This window comes from Cetorhinus maximus, unplaced genomic scaffold (assembly GCF_964194155.1).
Source record: "Cetorhinus maximus unplaced genomic scaffold, sCetMax3.hap1.1 HAP1_SCAFFOLD_264, whole genome shotgun sequence".
Taxonomy (NCBI): domain Eukaryota; kingdom Metazoa; phylum Chordata; class Chondrichthyes; order Lamniformes; family Cetorhinidae; genus Cetorhinus; species Cetorhinus maximus.
The window spans coordinates 352,058-372,307 of NW_027596224.1; the positions used below are offsets into that span (position 1 = coordinate 352,058).

The window sequence follows — 20,250 nt, forward strand, 5'->3', positions numbered from 1 at the left end:
ATTTCCCAGTCCCACCAAAGTCAACGGACTTATGAACAGCTCACTGCACTTTCCAGCCCCACCCCCACCATGGCCGGGACATAAAATTCTTCCCTAGGTCTGCAGTTTAGTGAGAATGTGGTCGAGAGAGCAGGAGGCAGGTTTAATGGATAAGAGAAGCACAAAGGGGCCATAAGGTGAGACAGATGTGGGTTCTAGGCTGGTGTCCAGGGGGTACCTTTTGGGTAGTTTGGCAGGCTGGGTAAAGGGAAGTGAGGAAAGTGGCAGAGGCAGAGGAATGGATGGTCTCAATCATAGTGACCAAGAAATCCATGAGCTTGTTGAAGGTAAGATGGAGGAGTTGGGGGAGAGGGGCTAAAGGAAGTGGGGTACTTTTAATCTTTAGGTTGATCCTGATACAGTGAGTGGTTTGGGAGAGCACAGCATGGCTAATGGAACTCGTTTTGTTCCAGCCAGATCTAACGATGAATGCTAGGAACATAGGAGGAGTAGGCCTTTCAGCCCATCGAGCTGGCTCCACCAGTTAGACCATGGCTGATCATCTACCTCACTGCCATTTTCCCACATGATCCCCATATCCCTGGATATCATGAGTCTCCAGAAATCTATGGATTTCTGTCTTGAACATGCTCAATGATTGAGCTTCCATAGCCCTCTGGGGTAGAGAATTCCAAAGATTCACCACCCGCTGAGTGAAGAAATTCCTCAGTCTTCAATGACCTGCCCCTTATTCTGAGACTGTGTCCCCTGATTCTAGACTCACCAACCAGGGGATACATCCTATCCATATCTACCCTGTCACACCCTGTAAGAATTTGTTAAGTTTCAATGAGATCACCTCTAATTCTTTGAAACTCTAGAGAATACAGGCCCAGTTTCCTCAATCTCTCCTCATAAAACAATCCCGCCATCTCAGGGATCAGACTGGTAAACCTCCATTGCAAGTTTATCTTTCTTTAGATAAGGACACCAGAACTGTACACAATACTCCAGATGCAGTCTCACCAAGGCTCTATACAATTGCAGCAAGGCATCTTTACTCCTGAACTCAAATCCCTTTGCGATGAAGCCCAACATACCATTTGCCTTCCTAATTGCTTGCTGCACCTGCATGCTAGCTTTTAGTGACACATGAACAAGGACACCCAGGTCCCTTTGGACATCAACACTTCCCAACCTCTCACTATTTAAGAAATACTCAGCATTTCTGTTTTTTCTACAGAAGTGGATAGCTTCACATTGATTCACATTATATTCCATCTGCCATGTTCTTACCCATTCACTTAGCCTGTCCAAGTCTGCTTGAAGCCTCCATACATCCACCTCACATTCCCACCTAGTTCTGTGTCATCAACAAACTTGCAAATATTACAATTGGTCCCCACACCCAAATAATTCATAAAGATTGTGGACAGCTGTGCCCCCAGCACTGATACTTGTACTCCACTAGTAACAGCATGTCATCCTGAGAATGGTCCATTTATTCCTATTCCGTTTTCTGTCTGTTAAGCAATTCTCAATCCAAACCAGTATATTACCCCCAATCCCATGTGAACTAATTTTGTTTACTAATCTCCTGTGTGGGAGATTAGTGAACAAATTTTCCATCAAGTTCGCTCAAGTTTGTGGCCCTTTGACATAAGGGAGCGATGGATGAGGACGGTATAGGGGAGTGACCAGAATAGAGGAGATTAGAGGCTTTACTGGGAAGAAGGGTGAAGGTGAGGAAGTGGTTGAGCAGATTGACTGACCACTGGAAGATCCTGGTGAATGGCTGATCAAAGAGTGAGCAATTGGCAGTTTGGAAGTGCAGTGTTATGTAAAAGGAGATGTTTGGCCTCTTTGAGATCACTTCAACTTCCCCCTCATTGTCTGGAGACAACACTTGCTGCCAGTGCAAAGTTCCAGAGGCCGGCAGACTTTTGTAATCTTCACTAAGTAGCAACAATTTGTAAGGGCTCCTGTACAATGAGCTTCATGTGTTGACTCTGAGGTGACTGATCCATTCTATCCTCATTAACAATTTACACAGCCTCACATCAGCTGTGAATCAGAGGGTAGTGATTAGGGCCAGGAACTCTGGTCAATGGCTGTTGTCACAAGCTGTAATCGTTCACAGTTGAAGCATCTGATCAAATTGGACTTGGCCCTCAGTCTAGAATCTTCCTGATCTTTAAGACTTAGTACCAGTTGAATAGTGACATTCGCATGAAGTCACAAGAGAGCTGATTGGCTTACACTCCATTTGATCTCAAGGCCACATCAGTCTGGATAAGTCACGGTGTGCTGGATAAGCACAAACTGTAGCACAGCCCATGATGTTTAATTTTGTTTGTGCTTCTATCAAAGTCCAAGAATGCTCTGGCTCATGCTCTGCACGCTTCCCGACATGATTGTGACCTTCTGAGAGAACAGTACGAGGAGGAACAGGAGGCAAAGGCAGAACTACAGAGGGCACTGTCCAAGGCCAATGCTGAAGTGGCCCAATGGCGTAACAAATATGAAACTGATGCAATCCAGAGAACAGAGGAACTGGAAGAGGCAAAGTAAATATGGTGACAATCTATAGCATTGATCAGAAACACATGAGATCACTGATCCTTCTCGCTGAGCTCCAGCTGTTACAATAACCTCTCGAGTAATCCAGAGGCCCAGGCTAACGATTTGGGGACAAAAACAAAAATACAAAAATAGCTGGAAAAACTCAGCAGGTCTGACAGCATCTGCGGAGAGGAACAGTTAACGTTTCGAGTCCGAATGAGTCTTTAACAGTTCTGCTGAAGAGTCATACGGACTCGAAACGTTAACTGTGTTCCTCTCCGCAGATGCTGTCAGACCTGCTGAGTTTTTCCAGCTATTTTTGTATTTTTGTTTTTGTTCCAGATTTCCATCATCCGCAGTTTTTTGCTTTTATCTTAATGATTTGGGGGCACAGGTTCAAATCTCACCACAACAGCTGGTGGAATGTAATTCCAGATTTATTAACTGAATTTAAAAGCTAGTCTCAGTGATGGTGACCACGAAACTATTGTCAATTGTTGTAAAAACCCAACTGGCTCATTAATGTCCTTTAGGGAAAAAATCTGCCGTCCTTACCTGGTCTGGCCTACATGTGACTCTAGACCCACAGGAATGTGGTTGATTCACATGCCCTCTGAAATGGTCCAGCAGGACACTCAGTTGTATCAAACTGCTAGAAAGTAAAAAAAGGAATGAAACTGGACAGACCACCCGGCATCGACCGAGGCACCGGAAACGACAACGGCAAACTCAGCCCTGTCGACCCTGTAAAATCCTCCTTACTAACATCTGGGGGCCAGTGCCAAAATTGGGAGAGCTGTCTCACAAACTAGTCAAGCAACTGCCTGACATAGTCATCCTCACGGAATCATACCTTACAGATAATGTCCCAGACACCACCATCACCATCCCTGGGTATGTCCTGTCTCACTGGCCTGGACAGACCCAGCAGAGGTGGCGGCACAGTGGCATACAGTCAGGAGGGAGTTGCCCTGGGAGTCCTCAACATCAACTCCGGACCCCATGAAGTCTCATGGCATCAGATCAAACATGGGCAAGGAAACCTCCTGCTGATTACCACAACCCCCACCACCACTAACACCCCAATCAGCACTCAGCTGATGAATCAGTGCTTCTCCATGTTGAACACCACTTGGAGGAAGCACTGAGGGTGGCAATGGCACAGAATGCACTCTGGATGGAGGACTCCAATGTCCATCACTAAGAGTGGCTCGGTAGCACCACCACTGACCGAGCTGGCCGAGTCCTAAATGACATAGCTGCTAGACTGGGTCTGCAGCAGGTGATGAGGGAACCAACAAGAGGGAAAAACATACTTGACCTCATCCTCACCAACCTGCCTGCTGCAGACGCATCTGTTCATGACAGTATCGGTAGGAGTGACCACCACACAGTCATTGTGGAGACAAAGTCCTGTCTTCACTTTGGGGATACCCTCCATCGTGTTATGTGGCACTACCACAGTGCTAAATGGGATAGTTTTCAAACAGATTTGGCAACTCAAGACTGGGCATCCATGAGGCGCTGTGAGCCATCAGCAGCAGCAGAATTGTACTCAAACACAATCTGTAACCTCATGGCCCGGCATATCCCCCACTCTACCATTACCATCAAGCCAGGGGATTAACACTGGTTCAATGAAGGGTGCAGGAGGACATGCCAGGAGCAGCACCAGACATACCTAAAAATAAGGTGTCAACCTGGTGAAGCTATAACAAGGGAAGCTAAGCGATTCCACAACCAACAGATCAGATTTAAGCTCTGCAGTCCTGCCACATCCAGTCATGAATGGTGATGGACAATTAAACAACTAACTGGAGGAGGAGGCTCCACATATATCCCCATCCTCAATGATGGGGGAGTCCAGCACATAGTGCAAAAGGTAAGGCTGAAGCATTTGCAACAATCTTCAGCGCCGAGTGGATGATCCACCTCGGCCTCCTCCGGAGGTCCCCAGCATCACAGATGCCAGTCTTCAGCCAATTCAATTCACTCCACGTGATATCAAGAAACGGTTGAAGGCACTGGATACTGCAAAGGCTATGGGCCCTGACAATATTCCGGCAATAGCACTGAAGCCTTGTGTTCCAGAACTTGCCGCGCCCCTAGTCAAGCTGTTCCAGTACAGCTACAACACTGGCATCTACCCGGCTATGTGGAAAATTACCCAGGTGTGTCCTGTACACAAAAAGCAGGACAAATCCAACCCGGCCAATTACCACCCCATCAGTAAAGTGATGGAAGGGGTCATCAAAAGTGCTATCAAGCGGCACTTGCTTAGCAATAACCTGCTCACTGACACCCAGTTTGGCTTCCACCAGGGCCACTCAGCTCCTGACCTCAACACAGCCTTGGTTCAAACATGGACAAAAGAGCTGAACTCCCGAGGTGAGGTGAGAGTGACTGACCTTGACATCAAGGCAGCATTTGACCGAGTGTGGCATCAAGGAGCACTAGCAAAACTGGAGTCAATGGGAATCGGGGGAAAACTCTCCGCTGGTTGGAGTCATACCTAGCACAAAGGAAGATGGTTGTGGTTGTTGGAGATCAATCATCTCAGCTCCAGGACATCACTGCAGGAGTTCCTCAGGGTAGTGTCCTCAGCCCAACCATCTTCAGCTGCTTCATCAATGACCTTCCTTCCATCATAAGGTCAGAAATGGGAATGTTCACTGATGATTGCACAATGTTCAGCACCATTTGCAACTCCTCAGATACTGAAACAGTCCATGTCCATATGTAGCAAGACTTGGACAATATCCAGGCTAGGACTGACAAGTGGCAAGTAACATTCGTGCCACACAAGTGCCAGGCAATGACCATCTCCAACAAGAAAGAATCTAACCATCTGCCCCTTGACAATCAATGGCATTACCATTGCTGAATCCCCCACTATCAATATCCTGGGGTTACCATTGACCAGAAACTGAACTGGACCAGCCATATAAATACTGCGGCTACAAGAGCAGGTCAGAGGCTAGGAATCCTGTGACGAGTAACTCACCTCCTGACTCCCCAAAGCCTGTCCACCATCTGCAAGGCACAAGTCAGGAGTGTGATGGAATACTCATCACTTGCCTGGATGAGTGCAGCTCCCACAACACTCGAGAAGCTTGGCACCATCCAGGACAAAGCAGCCCGCTTGATTGGCACCACATTCACCACCTTCAACATTCACTCCTCCACCACCGACGCACAGTAGCAGCAGTGTACACCATCTACAAGATGCACTGCAGGAATTCACGAAGGCTACTTCGGCAGCATTCTGATCCCCTCCTGCCTGGTTCTTTTGTGAACCATCTTAAATCTGTGTCCTCTGGTTACTAACCCTCCTACCACTGGAAACAGTCTCCTTGTTTACTCCTCCAACCCACCCTGATTTTGATCATCTTGATCAAATCTAGTCTTAACCTTCTAAGCCCGAAGGAAAATAGTCCCAGCTTCCATAGTCACTCTACATAACTGAAGTCCCTCATCCTGGTTATTATTCTATTAAACCACCTCTGCACTTTCCCCAATAACAATGCTATTTATGCTGTTTGAGTAGATTTATTTTTCTATTCTTAATGTCATACCATAGGAGCTGAAATCAACAAAATCTGAGGCTTTCTTTGGACCTGTTAAAAGTGTAAGAGTTAAAATGATCTGACCATTACACTCTGTGACTGCACCTCCCAGCAGAGACTAAACCTCAAAATGTAGAGACAGTGTAGAGGGAGCATTACTCTGTTCCTAAGCCCGTGCTGTACCTGTCCTGGGAGTGTTTGTTGGGGACAGTGCAGAGGAAGCTTTACTCTGTATCTAACCCCGTGCTGTACCTGTCCTGGGAGTGTTTGATGGGGACAGTGTAGAGGGAGCTTTACTCTGTATCTAACCCCGTGCTGTACCTGTCCTGGGAGTGTTTGATGGGGACAGTGTAGAGGGAGCTTTACTCTGTATCTAACCCCGTGCTGTACCTGTCCTGGGAGTGTTTGATGGGGACAGTGTAGAGGGAGATTTACTCTGTATCTAACCCCGTGCTGTACCTGTCCTGGGAGTGTTTGATGGGGACAGTGTAGGGAGAGCTTTATTCTGTATCTAACCCCGTGCTGTACCTGTCCTGGGACAGTTTGATGGGGACAGTGTAGATGATGTGTCCCCTTAATAAGCAACAGGAACTAACCAAATTTGCCTGATTTTCTGGTAATAGGAAAAAGTTGGCGATCCGTCTCCAAGAAGCAGAGGAGGCAGTGGAAGCAGTGAATGCCAAGTGCTCCTCCCTGGACAAGACAAAGCATCGTCTGCAGACAGAAATCGAGGATTTGACCATTGACCTGGAGAGAGCAAATTCAGCCGCCCTCGCTTTTGACAAAAAGCAACGCAACTTCGACAAGACAATCGCTGACTGGAAGCAGAAGTTCGAGGAGGCTCAGGCTGAGCTGGAGGCATCGCAGAAGGAAGCTCGTAGTCTGAGCACCGAGCTTTTTAAACTGAAGAATGCCTATGAAGAGTCATTAGACCAACTGGAGACTCTCAAACGAGAGAACAAGAACCTTCAAGGTAAACTGAAGTTCAGCGTAGGACAGGTACAGCGCGGGGTTAGATACAGAGTAAAGCTCCCTCTACACTGTCCCCATCAAACACTCCCAGGACAGCTACAGCACGGGGTTAGATACAGAGTAAAGCTCCCTCTACACTGTCCCCATCAAACACTCCCAGGACAGGTACAGCACGGGGTTAGATACAGAGTAAAGCTCCCTCTACACTGTCCCCATCAAACACTCCCAGGACAGGTACAGCGCGGGGTTAGATACAGAGTAAAGCTCCCTCTACACTGTCCCCATCAAACACTCCCAGGACAGGTACAGCACGGGGTTAGATACAGAGTAAAGCTCCCTCTACACTGTCCCCATCAAACACTCCCAGGACAGGTACAGCACGGGGTTAGATACAGAGTAAAGCTCCCTCTACACTGTCCCCATCAAACACTCCCAGGACAGGTACAGCACGGGGTTAGATACAGAGTAAAGCTCCCTCTACACTGTCCCCATCAAACACTCCCAGGACAGGTACAGCACGGGGTTAGATACAGAGTAAAGCTCCCTCTACACTGTCCCCATCAAACACTCCCAGGACAGGTACAGCGCGGGGTTAGATACAGAGTAAAGCTCCCTCTACACTGTCCCCATCAAACACTCCCAGGACAGGTACAGCACGGGGTTAGATACAGAGTAAAGCTCCCTCTACACTGTCCCCATCAAACACTCCCAAGACAGGTACAGCGCGGGGTTAGATACAGAGTAAAGCTCCCTCTACACTGTCCCCATCAAACACTCCCAGGACAGGTACAGCACGGGGTTAGATACAGAGTAAAGCTCCCTCTACACTGTCCCCATCAAACACTCCCAGGACAGGTACAGCGCGGGGTTAGATACAGAGTAAAGCTCCCTCTACACTGTCCCCATCAAACACTCCCAGGACAGGTACAGCACGGGGTTAGATACAGAGTAAAGCTCCCTCTACACTGTCCCCATCAAACACTCCCAGGACAGGTACAGCACGGGGTTAGATACAGAGTAAAGCTCCCTCTACACTGTCCCCATCAAACACTCCCAGGACAGGTACAGCACGGGGTTAGATACAGAGTAAAGCTCCCTCTACACTGTCCCCATCAAACACTCCCAGGACAGGTACAGCACGGGGTTAGATACAGAGTAAAGCTCCCTCTACACTGTCCCCATCAAACACTCCCAGGACAGGTACAGCGCGGGGTTAGATACAGAGTAAAGCTCCCTCTACACTGTCCCCATCAAACACTCCCAGGACAGGTACAGCACGGGGTTAGATACAGAGTAAAGCTCCCTCTACACTGTCCCCATCAAACACTCCCAGGACAGGTACAGCACGGGGTTAGATACAGAGTAAAGCTCCCTCTACACTGTCCCCATCAAACACTCCCAGGACAGGTACAGCACGGGGTTAGATACAGAGTAAAGCTCCCTCTACACTGTCCCCATCAAACACTCCCAGGACAGGTACAGCGCGGGGTTAGATACAGAGTAAAGCTCCCTCTACACTGTCCCCATCAAACACTCCCACGACAGGTACAGCACGGGGTTAGATACAGAGTAAAGCTCCCTCTATGTCCCCATCAAACACTGCCTCACCTGCTACATACCTACTGTAGCTCAGACATACCGAGCACAATACTGCATTCACCCTTCCACCATGGCAATGTGCATGTGGGGAGCAAGTGGAGTCTTTGGGTCCTGTGGTATTCGACACCAGTGGGGGCAGAGAATTTTCTGTGCAATGCCTGTGATAAAAGCCTGTGATGACAGCATGACAGTTACATTGAGCTTGTCATTTTACCGTGGATATGGGAATGTATAATGGAAAAGTAGATACAAAATTGTGACTGCAACAGGAAGCAATGCTCTGTAGACAGGAAGTGTAAACAGATAGAAGATTTTTTAATAATATGTTTACTATAAACTTACCATTGTTGAAGCAGTGATTGGCCATAAACAATTGTTATTCTTTCATCTGTATGTTCCCTTTTCGAGAAGCAAAATTTAGTTCAAGTTAGTTCTTGTATTTATGAAATAATTTACACAGATGGGCATTGTGCGACACTCAGTCGTCCTGAGGGTGCGCTGTGCTGTTCTCTCAGGGATCATTTCTATAGTTTTTCTCTTGAGAAATGTGTTTCTAGAGTGTTTGGTCAGTGGGTTAGTACTGAGGGAGTGCCACAATGTCAGAGGGTCAGTGCTGAGGGAGCGCTGCACTGTCAGTGGGTCAGCACTGAGGGAGCGCTGCACTGTCGGTGGGTCAGTACTGAGGGAGTGCTGCACTGTCGGTGGGTCAGTACTGAGGGAGTGCTGCACTGTCAGAGGGTCAGTACTGAGGGAGCGCTGCACTGTCGGTGGGTCAGTACTGAGGGAGCGCTGCACTGTCGGTGGGTCAGTACTGAGGGAGCGCTGCACTGTCGGTGGGTCAGTACTGAGGGAGCGCTGCACTGTCGGTGGGTCAGTGCTGAGGGAGCGCTGCACTGTCGGTGGGTCAGTGCTGAGGGAGCGCTGCACTGTCGGTGGGTCAGTGCTGAGGGAGCGCTGCACTGTCGGAGGGTCAGTGCTGAGGGAGCGCTGCACTGTCGGAGGGTCAGTGCTGAGGGAGTGCTGCACTGTCGGTGGGTCAGTGCTGACGGAGCGCTGCACTGTCGGTGGGTCAGTGCTCAGGGAGTGCTGCACTGTCAGAGGGTCAGTACTGAGGGAGAGCTGTATTTTCGGAGATGATAGTGCAGCACGCCCTCAGTGCTTCCCCTTGGATAGTATGATGCACCCTCAGTACTGTGCCTCTGACACTACAGCACTCCTTCAGTGGTGTGTCACTTGGAGTGTTGGATCGCGCGCTCAGGTCTCTGAGGTGGTAACTTAAATTCTGTTTCTTCTGGTGACAGATGAGATCACAGACCTGACCGACCAGATCAGTGAAGGCAGCAAAACCATCCACGAGCTGGAGAAAGTGAAAAAGTGCCTGGAGCAGGAGAAGAGCGAGGTGCAGGGAGCATTGGCGGAGGCTGAGGTAGGTCCGAGTGAGAGCTAGAGAATACAAATGAAAGGAAAAATATCTGGAGTTCATCTTGTCTGGTACAGGGCTGAAACATGGACCTTGAGAAAAGTGAACATCCAAAGACTAAAAAGTTGTGAAATGTGGTCCTGGGGAAGGATGGAGTGAGTCAGTTAGAGAGAGCACAAGAGCAATGAAGATGTTCTCGAGATGGTGGAAGAGGAACGATCGTTTGTGAATATCATCAGAAAAGACAAGGTTGGATTAGCCATATTCTAAAGCATAAGAACCTGTTGAAGGAGGCGATTGAGTGAAAATTAGAGGGATGTAGACCAAGAGAGAGAAAAACAATGAAGATGTTAGACAACTTGAAATTGTAAATTGGAGGCTCCTATATGCAACTGAAGTGCAAAGAGGTCTAGAGAAAGGAGCAGAGGAGCTGCTTTACACATATCACTAAATCACCCTAGCCCCAAATCACATAGCTATAGACTTTGGGAGCAATATGTAAACAGATTGGTCAGTTGTGAGAAACAAGAGCCAATTCTCCTGCTTATGATTGTGTAAGGCACTATCTTGTGATGAAAGATTGATTTGTTACAATTTGTTTGACAATGTTCTGGTTTCTGGAATGAAGCTGATGCTGCTTGTCCTGAATGTGTCTGTGTTTCAGACACTTCTACCACTCATTATAATCAGTCTTCCATTCTTGTAAAATTCTGAGACATGATTAGTCAAACCAAACCTCTGAAAAGCAGATTTAAATTTATATTACCCTGGATTTGTATCCAAGAAATTTTTGAAGTGGGGGAAATGTCACACTTGTCAGATTCTCCACAACCCACACAAAGTTAGAATCATTAAGTTACAGGATCTCAGGTCTGACTGTACATCCCAGAGACCCTCACTCACATGAACAAAAACACTGGTAAAGCTCAGCAGGTCAGGCAGCATCTGTGGAGAGAAACACTGCACCAACACGCTTGCTGCTCCTTCGTCTAAAAGAATATCTTTCAATGGAGTTGTTCCATTCTCTGTCACCACGTGCTGGTCCTTCGACAGGGAAAAGAGAAGGCTGAGGCTGTCTTGATAGAGCTCTTTGAAAGTATGAAGGGTTTGATAGGGTGGACATAGAGAGGATGATTCACTTGGGGGGGAGAGAAGAACTAGGGACCATATTTATAAGATGGTCACTAATAAATCCAATAGGGAATTCAGGAGAAACTTCTTTATGCAGAGAGTTATGAGAATGTGGAACTTGCTACCACAGGGAGTGGTTGAGGTGAACAGTACAGATGTATTTGAGGGGAAGCTGGATAAACACATATGGGAGAAAGGCACAGAAGGATATGGTGATATGGATATAGGTTGGGATGAATGGCGTGTTTCTGTGATGAAAGTACTTTATAATTCTGCCTAGGCTGGAATTTTATACCACCTCCGCCCACCCCCTGGAGTGGGGGGACAGGGGTGTGGCGGTATAAAATTGGGTGGCATGGAAGGGGGTGGGGGGCAGCCTGTTGCCTACTCAGCTCCATTGGTATTTTACCAGTGGCAGAAGAGATGATGGTTGGCACACCCGCTATTGGGCCAATCGAGACCTTTACTAGCCCCCTTCCCATCCCTGCTTGTATTTTAACAGTAGCAGGAGAGGTCCAACAGAGGCTGCCCCCACCCTTGTGGTCCTCCCCAATCCCGCTTATTCCCCCTGCCCTTCCGATGGTGGCCTCACACCACCCCCCACTTCATGGGGTCTACCACACTGGTGCTAGCGAAACCCTCCCCAGTTAGCTTCTAATCTAGCATCATCAACAATCGTCACTGCAGTCCCAGCAATGACCACCACTCCTGGTGGTGCTGCTGGGACTGGGGAGCTTCCAGCCATTTGATTGGCCAGCAGCTCTTGGAACCAGGACATCCTCCCAGCTGGGGACAGAAGTCCCACCCTGAGCCAGCTAATGGTCAACAGCTGTAAAATCAGCTCAAAGTCCTGGTCAAGTGGAGGTAGACTCGCTCCTGGGCATAATTTATGATTTCCTTTCAGTGATAACCAGCCCTCACCCACAGTAAGTCTAATACTATCTTCAGAGTGCATCATAGGGAAAGCTCTGCTGGTGTGAAATTTCAAATTTCCTGCTCTGAAAGTTCCTCCCCTTCCTTAGTTGTTCAAAGTTGAGGAAGATCAATTTCAAAACTCAAGAACAGCAAGAACCTTGATGTGTGGTCAAAAACTTAGTGTGGTCAAATTTGATTTAAGTCAACTTACTGTGCAAGTGTTTAAAGACTGACTAAAAACATCCCATGTTTCCAAACATTAATTCAAGATATAGAACTATAGAAGGACCTTCTGCCTCAAGATCACAGTGAATTGGGCCAATGAGCAACCAGAGTTGACAGTGTCACCGTGAAGAAGACAGAGGTGGATAGATTCTTGCAAGGGGGTGATAGGTTATCAGGGGTGGGTGGGATGCAGATTTCAGGTTACTTTCAGACCAGCCATGGTCTTATTAAATGGTGGAGCAGGCTCGAGGGGCTGAATGGCCTTCTCCAGCTCCTTGTTCGTATGTAAGGAGAAACCTTGATTGACAGACTTTCCATTCTTGCTCAGGGTGCGCTTGAACATGAGGAAAGTAAAACTCTGAGGATCCAACTCGAGCTCTCGCAGGTCAAAGCTGAAATTGAACGGAAACTGGCAGAAAAGGAGGAGGAAATTGATAGTCTACGGTGAGCTAAATGGTTTTGTTGCTATATTATTCTTCACTATGCATCTTCTGGAACTCTAAGAATTAAAGCAAATTGATCTGTCAGTCAAAAGTTAAGAAATATTAATCAGAAATGTCTACCTTTCCCCAGCTCAGAAATCAGCTACCTTACCTATACTCTCCTCCCTCCAGGACACAACTCAAGCACAATTTACCCTTCCTGTTAGTGTTCATTCCACACATTCACCTGGTAGTTGAGCTCCCCCAATTCCCCTGCTTAGTCCCAGGTCCCTGATTGACTACTGGTCCCTATGATCTGAGCTCTGCTGTAATCAACAATTTGCTTCCAAGTGTTGAAAATGTGTATTATACCAATGCAACAGTCTCCTTTGTTTCAAACAGGAATATCTCAATCCTCACAATGATGGAGCCTAGCAGGAGAGCAGGCCAGTATTCGCAGACATTTGGTTAAAGTGCCATGCGGATGATCCAATTTTACCTCCTGACTCCCCAAAGCCTGTCCACCAGCTACAAGGCACAAGTCAGGAGTGTGATGGAATACTCACAACTTGCCTGGATGAGTGCAGCTCCCACAACACTCAAAAAGCTCAACACCATCCAGGATAAAGCAATCTGCTTGATTGGCACCCCATCCACCACCTTAAGCATTTACTCCCTCCACCACCGACACACAGTAGCAGCAGTGTGTACCATCTACAAGATGCACTGCAGGAATTCACCAAGGCTACTTGGACAGCACCTTCCAAACCCATAACCACTGCCACCTAGAAGGACAAGGGCAGCAGACACATGGGAACACCACCACCTGGAAGTTCCCCTCCAAGCCACTCACCATCCCGATTTGGAAATATATCGCTGTTCCTTCATGTCACTGGGTCAAAATCCTGGAACTTCCTCCCTAACAGCACTGTGGGTGTACCTACACCACATGGACTGCAGCGGTGCAAGAAGCAAGCTCACCACCACCTTCTCAAGGGCAAATAGGGATGGGCAATAAATGCTGGCCCAGCCAGCGATGCTCTCACTCCATGAATGAATAAAAAAACCCCCAAAGATGTCGGTGTAGCTATCATATTAGCATCTACTGAACAACAGATACGTACTGCCCCTCAGCTGATGAATCAGTGCTCCTCCACTTGGAAGAAACACTGAAGGTAGCAAGGCTGCAGAATGAAGTCCCCCACCCAGAAAACAATGTCCATCACCATGTGGTTTGATAGCATCACTACTGACTGAGCTGGCTGAATCCTGAAGGGCATATCCGCCAGACTGGGTTTGTGGCAGGTGGTGAGAATATTAACACATGGGAAAAATCTACTTGACCTCATCCTCACCAATTTACCTGCTGTAGATGCATCTGTCCGTGACAGTATTAGTGAGAGTGACCACAGCACAGTCCTTTGTGCAAAGTCCCCCATTTTCACACTGAGGACACCTTCCATCATGAGGTAAAGTGACTGCCCTTGACATCAAGATAGCATTTGACCGAGTGTGGCATCAAGGAGCCCTAGCAAAACTGGAGTCAATAGGAATTAGGGAGAAAATTCTCCGCTGCTTGGAGTCACACATAGCACAAAGGAAGATGGTTGTGGTTGTTGGAGGTCAGTTATCTCAGTTCCAGGACATCACTGCAGGAGTTCCTCAGGATAGTGTCCTTGGCCCAACCATCTTCAGCGGCTTCATCAATGACCTTCCTTCCATCATAAGGTCAGAAGTGGGGATGTTCGCTGATGATTCTGTCCAATTCAGGTAATGAAGCAGTCCATACTTGCATGCAACCAGACCTGAACAATATCCAGACAGGCTGTCAAGCAACATACATGCTACACAAGAGCTAGACAATGACCATCCCCCCTCAACATTCAATGACATTACCATTGCTGAATCCCCCAGTCAGTTGTAAAAACAATTGTTTCAAGGAAACTAAAGGCTGCTGATAAACATAACCACATGACTCAGTCCAACGTCAGTGTCAAGAAGATATAATGTCTATCATGTTATTGGAAATTATTTTAAAATAGAGTTCAGTGGTGTGTGTGTGTCTTCATTGGATTAAAGCCAGCTGGTCTAGAGGCTTTGATGTTTAGGAGAGAAGTAGGTTTGAAATGGTAATTAGATAAACATAGGGAAATAAAAGATGAGGTGTAAAGGGGGCATTTTGCATTTTGAAAGAAACCATTAAAAAGAGCGGGTGAAATATTACAGCTAACCAGGTGAAGCTCAGAAACAACGTGTTTATTTTTTTTAAAGCTTACTAGTAAAGTGGGTTTTATGAAAGGGTTTTATTGTTAGAAGATTTAAAATTAAAAAAAAAACCTAGTGACAATGAGAATTTGCATTCAAAGAGAAAAATATGTATAAAGGAAGAGAAGGCTGTTTGTAAAAGGAGAGATTCTAAGATCTAAAGCATCCAGCCTGCAAGCCTCAAGTCTGTCTGCAAGGACCCAGAGCTAAAAGAAACTCATTGTTAATGTGACTGTCCAGAGCATGCTCTGCCAGGTGTCTCTTTAAATCTGTGCTTTTTACTGTTGCCTTACCGGGGTGTAACTGAGAGCCAGATTAATTAGGGGATTTTTGTTGTTATTGTAGTAATTTTGTAGACATATGTATGTGTTTACAATCTTTGTATTGTTTAATTTAGTTTTATAAAAAAACCTCTCGAGACTCGGTGGTCTTGTTACTACTGAAATCAAAGCCTACATCACGAAACCTACAAATTGCAAAAACAGGTGATGACAGTTGTTTCAAGTTTCCCTCTAGGATTTGAACAACTCAGTTTCTACCATCGACTGTGTCATAATAGTCAGATAATAAAGGTGATCAGTGAAGAGCCTGTGGCCCAAGTTAAGGTGAATCAGGAAAGTGATCACATTCTTTTCTCAGCCAACACCATGAGATGAACCTAGTGATCCATTTTATTGCTGTGTGGCTCTGATGCTCGATAATTGCTGTGTTTGGTCCACAACAAAATCACTGCACTTTTTTTTAAAGAATTTTTTTTTTGTTAAATATAAAAAGTGTCATATAAACACCAGTTTATTTATTTTAAATCTGCCATGTTCATTCAGGCATAACCACCAGCGAACCGTGGAATTGATGCAGGCAGCACTGGATGCTGAGGCAAAGGCCAGAAATGAAGCCATTAGGTTGAAGAAGAAAATGGAGGGAGATCTGAATGAGATGGAACTGCAGCTGAATCACGCCAACAGACAGGCAGCTGAATCACTGAAAATGTTGCGAAACCTCCAGGCTCAGTTTAAGGTCAGTCACGGGCGGGCGTGAGTGTAGAACAGAAAGAAATCAGGATACAAATTCACAGCTTCAAAAGCAATTATACATGATGCACGGCAGTGAAATGGTAGAAAAAAAGCTTTAGCTACAACTCTAACTTTACCATGTGTAGGATGATTTAGTTCCTGTTGTTTAAAATTCTCAATCGGGGAAACCTCAAACATCAATGACACTAAAATAAAGTGCAATTTATGTAGGACATCCAACTGGAACTTGATGAAACCATTCGACAGAACGATGATTACAAGGAACAAATTGCAGCTGCTGAGCGGCACAGCAACCTGCTGTTGGCGGAACTTGAGGAGCTGCGTGCAGTTCTCGAACAGTCAGAGAGAGGCAGGAAACTAGCTGAGCAGGAATTACTGGAAGCAACTGAACGTGTGAACCTGCTGCATTCACAGGTACACCCAGAAAGATAGTGGACACATGACTGTAAATAGTAAAAGGTCCCTGCTGCATGAGGATAAGATAAATCATATTCTTTTGCATCTGTTCAGAATACAGGTCTCATTAATCAGAAAAAGAAGCTGGAGAACGACATTAATTCTCTGAGTACTGAGGTAGAAGAGGCAGTGCAGGAATGTCGAAACGCAGAGGATAAAGCTAAGAAGGCAATAACAGATGTAAGTCGAGATACCTCGGAAATGTACATGCTATTTATTTAATGCCCAGGTGAGTGACTGTACCAACTCTCATTGCCCAGTTTTGATGCACTCAGAGCACTTGCCCAATTCACCAGTGATTGCTCACTTCGAAAGGTAATGAAAAGTGAGCCTCATGTGAAATGTTATAGACCAGGGATAAGCAATAAAAACAGTTGCAATTTTACAATACGGTAGCTCTGCTCTTTTCTCTCTGGAGCAGCCATAAGTTACTAGATTTACTGGATTCAAGATGACACTTTGCCATAAAGAGGTTTGAATTCAACCTCTTGTCTGCATTACTATGTCTATATACATAAAGATGTGTGAAAGCATTTGCAGGTAGGTGGAGTTGTAACCTCTCCTAGATGCTACCCACTCCCAAGTTTCTGGTTCTCATGGCATGGGCTCCTCTCCCCCACCAGTCTTCTAATGTGTGCAGTTCTCCAACAGTCTGGTGAGTGATTGGGAGCGTAAGGCTGTAATCAGCTTAAAATGGGCCTTTACCCTGGCCACTGACAGCACACAGCCAGGACTTAGTTCCTAGCAAGTGACTTCAATTAATCATACAGTCAGAGAACTCCAATTTGTGAATTATTAATACTTTTCCATCATTGGTATTCTGTTTATGATCATTGGGTTTAATGTTTTTAGGCTGCAATGATGGCAGAGGAACTGAAAAAGGAACAGGACACCAGTGCACATCTGGAGAGGATGAAAAAGAACATGGAACAGACAACTAAAGATTTGCAGCTGCGACTGAATGAAGCTGAACAGATTGCACTGAAAGGAGGCAAGAAACAGATTCAGAAGCTGGAGAGCAGAGTGAGTTGCATTGGCAAAGGAGGGCCAGTGTTTGTTCAGCCTAAGTTATGCTTGGAGCTCGGGCGGGGGTGCAAGGAAGCATCTCACCTAGAGTGAGGTCCTGAGGCCAAAGACTCCTAGGCAAGTCTCCCATTGCATCCCAGCAGGAGTCAGTAGCTGGCAGGTGGGACTGGGATATTAGGAGGCTGAAGGCTGCAGGAGACAGGCAAGTCTGTCTAGATTAGGAGGGATCAAAGGAGGGAGTGAAACCTATGCTAGGGCCAGTCTAAGACTTCCCCTTGGTTTCTGGGGGGAATTCGAGCTTCTCCTTACAGCTTTCAAAGAAACTAAAGAATTTAAGCATCTTCCTAGAACACAAATGCTGGAAACATTCAGCAGGAGAACCAGCATCTGTGGAGAGAGAAACAGGATTAATGTTTCAAGTCAGTAATTGATTGAAGAGACATTGACCTGAAATGTTAACTGTTCCACTCACTCCATTGATGCAGCCTGACCTGCCCAGCATTTCCCGCATTTTCTTTTATTTGACTTCCAGCATTTGCTGTATAAACTTTTGAGGTTGATCAAAAAAATGTGTTCACATAGTCACCTAGCAAAGAATAGTGAGCCCCGGTCCTGCTTCCAGGCAAATTATTACGAGGCCAATGCTGGGGCAGGATGAGCTGATATCTAGCACCAGTGAATCTCTCTCACTGTGTCACAGGGTCCAGAATGTTGTCCAGCTTCCTCACCATAACTGGTGACCTATCACTAAATTGAAAATAAATCTTTTTAGAAGTTTCAAAGATTCAGTTGTGGAAGAGGTGATGGCATCACAAATTCAGCCTCGAATACAACTTGAGTTACAACTCTGCCCGGCTTCCTTCTCCGGTAGTCACCCCATAATCAACCCCATAATAGGCTGCTTCAATCTGCATTGTACACGTACAATGATGGGGTTGAAGATGCAACATTTCTCCCTTGAGGATCTGAAACAGATTCACATCCCTATACCTGTATTTTAAATTCTCAGCCAGGCTGAGGAAACATGGTGAGAGAAAATCAGATACGATTATAAATTCACAGTATGATAATTAGGCAAAATACCCACCCCAATCGGATTCGATTCAGTCCACATAACTTTTTTTTCACATAATACACCACCATGACCCATAGAGTGGGTCAACTGACTTCATTTAATGATGGCTCTAATTATTTTTAAACTTGTGAGAATACACAAATTTCTCTTAAAATCCATTCTCTGAAAAAAATCAAGACCTGAATTGCAGCATAAACACTTTAGTAAAACCCTACTTCAATGACCAATTTTCTTTACTGTTTTCTAGGTGAGGGAGCTGGAGTCTGAGCTGGAGGCTGAGCAAAGGAAAAATGCAGAGTCCCTGAAAGGCCTTCGAAAGTATGAGCGGAGAATCAAGGAGATGACCTACCAGGTACAGTACTCGGGGAGCCTGTAAAACAGTGTCGCGTTATACAGAATTCTTCACCCTCCCTGCATTTCCTCAAGCAGGAACCTGCATTGCTCCAGATTCCAACCTTAAGAACATAAGAAATGGTGGTACTCCTGGTTACATGTGGCCTTATCAGCTCCCTGGGGCTATTTTCTTTGATCTCTTCCCCATCCCATTCATCTGCTTCAGTCACTGCTCCAATCATGTGAAAGGAGAGCATTCACTCACCACCACCAACTCTTTCCTACCCCACCTCCATAATACTCACCTGTCATTCCTGACCCCAAGTCCATTGACATCCCAACTTGGACAGAAACACAGCCATCAGCAGCACTTCCCGCAGGCATCACTAGGTGGCGATTAGGTTAGTGCATCCTATCCTATCAACTTATCTTTCTATTCCTTACCCCTTCATGCACTTATCTAGATTCCCTTAAATGCATCTATACTATTTACTTCAACTACTCCATGTGGTAGTGAATTCTACATTGTCTGGGTATAAAGAAATTTCTCCTGAATTCCCTATTGGACTTAGGAGGGACTATTTTATATTGATAGCTCCTCCCACATTTAGAAACATTTTCTCCACATCTATCCTATCGAACCCTTTCATATTCTTTTATCAGAAGTGTCTTCACTTCAAGTTATTTACCACTTTCACACCAGCCACTGGAGAAAGCTACAATTTCACTCATTTTGAGGCTGAACTGTGTGAAAGGCTCATTACCTTCCCCATAACAAGGACTTAGCACCTTTAATGTAATGAAACATCCCAAGGGGCTTCAGGGGGGAGGGCATTAAAAAACATCAGATATCACCAAGCCACAAAGAGTATTAGGGGAAATGGCCAAAAACCTGGTCAAAGAGGTAAGTTTTAAGGGGCGTCTTAAAGGAGGAAATCGAAGTAGAGAGGTTTAGCGAGGGAATTCCAGAGCTTAGGGCCCAGGCAACTGAAGGCACAGTCGCCAATGATGGAGTGATTAAAATCAGACTTGTACAAGATACCTCAATTAGAGGAGCGCAGAGATCTCAGAGGGTTGTGGGGCTGGAGGAGATTACAGAGATATAAAGGGGAAAAGTCATGAAGGAATTTGAAAACTAAGATGAGAATTTTAAAAGTCGAGGCATTGCTTGACCTAAGGCCAATGTAGCTTAGCGCAAACAGGTGATTGGGGAAATGAAACTTGCTGTAAATTAAGACACTGCGGAATCAAAGCATGTCCCCATTTCCTT

General features: G+C 46.1%; 1 protein-coding gene across 2 annotated transcripts in view; it reads left to right on the plus strand.

Moving 5' to 3' along the window:
* Positions 1–20,250, plus strand: part of LOC144673098 (myosin-7-like) — a 93,496-nt gene that overhangs the window by 68,454 nt on the left and 4,792 nt on the right. For both annotated transcript variants that reach the window (XM_078535087.1, XM_078535088.1), the window contains 9 exons: positions 2,350–2,546; positions 6,731–7,080; positions 9,980–10,104; positions 12,698–12,813; positions 15,881–16,073; positions 16,301–16,504; positions 16,601–16,726; positions 17,399–17,569; positions 18,895–18,999. In XM_078535087.1, coding sequence (XP_078391213.1) covers positions 2,350–2,546; positions 6,731–7,080; positions 9,980–10,104; positions 12,698–12,813; positions 15,881–16,073; positions 16,301–16,504; positions 16,601–16,726; positions 17,399–17,569; positions 18,895–18,999 — 1,587 coding nt within the window. The remainder of the gene's footprint in view (positions 1–2,349; positions 2,547–6,730; positions 7,081–9,979; positions 10,105–12,697; positions 12,814–15,880; positions 16,074–16,300; positions 16,505–16,600; positions 16,727–17,398; positions 17,570–18,894; positions 19,000–20,250) is intronic.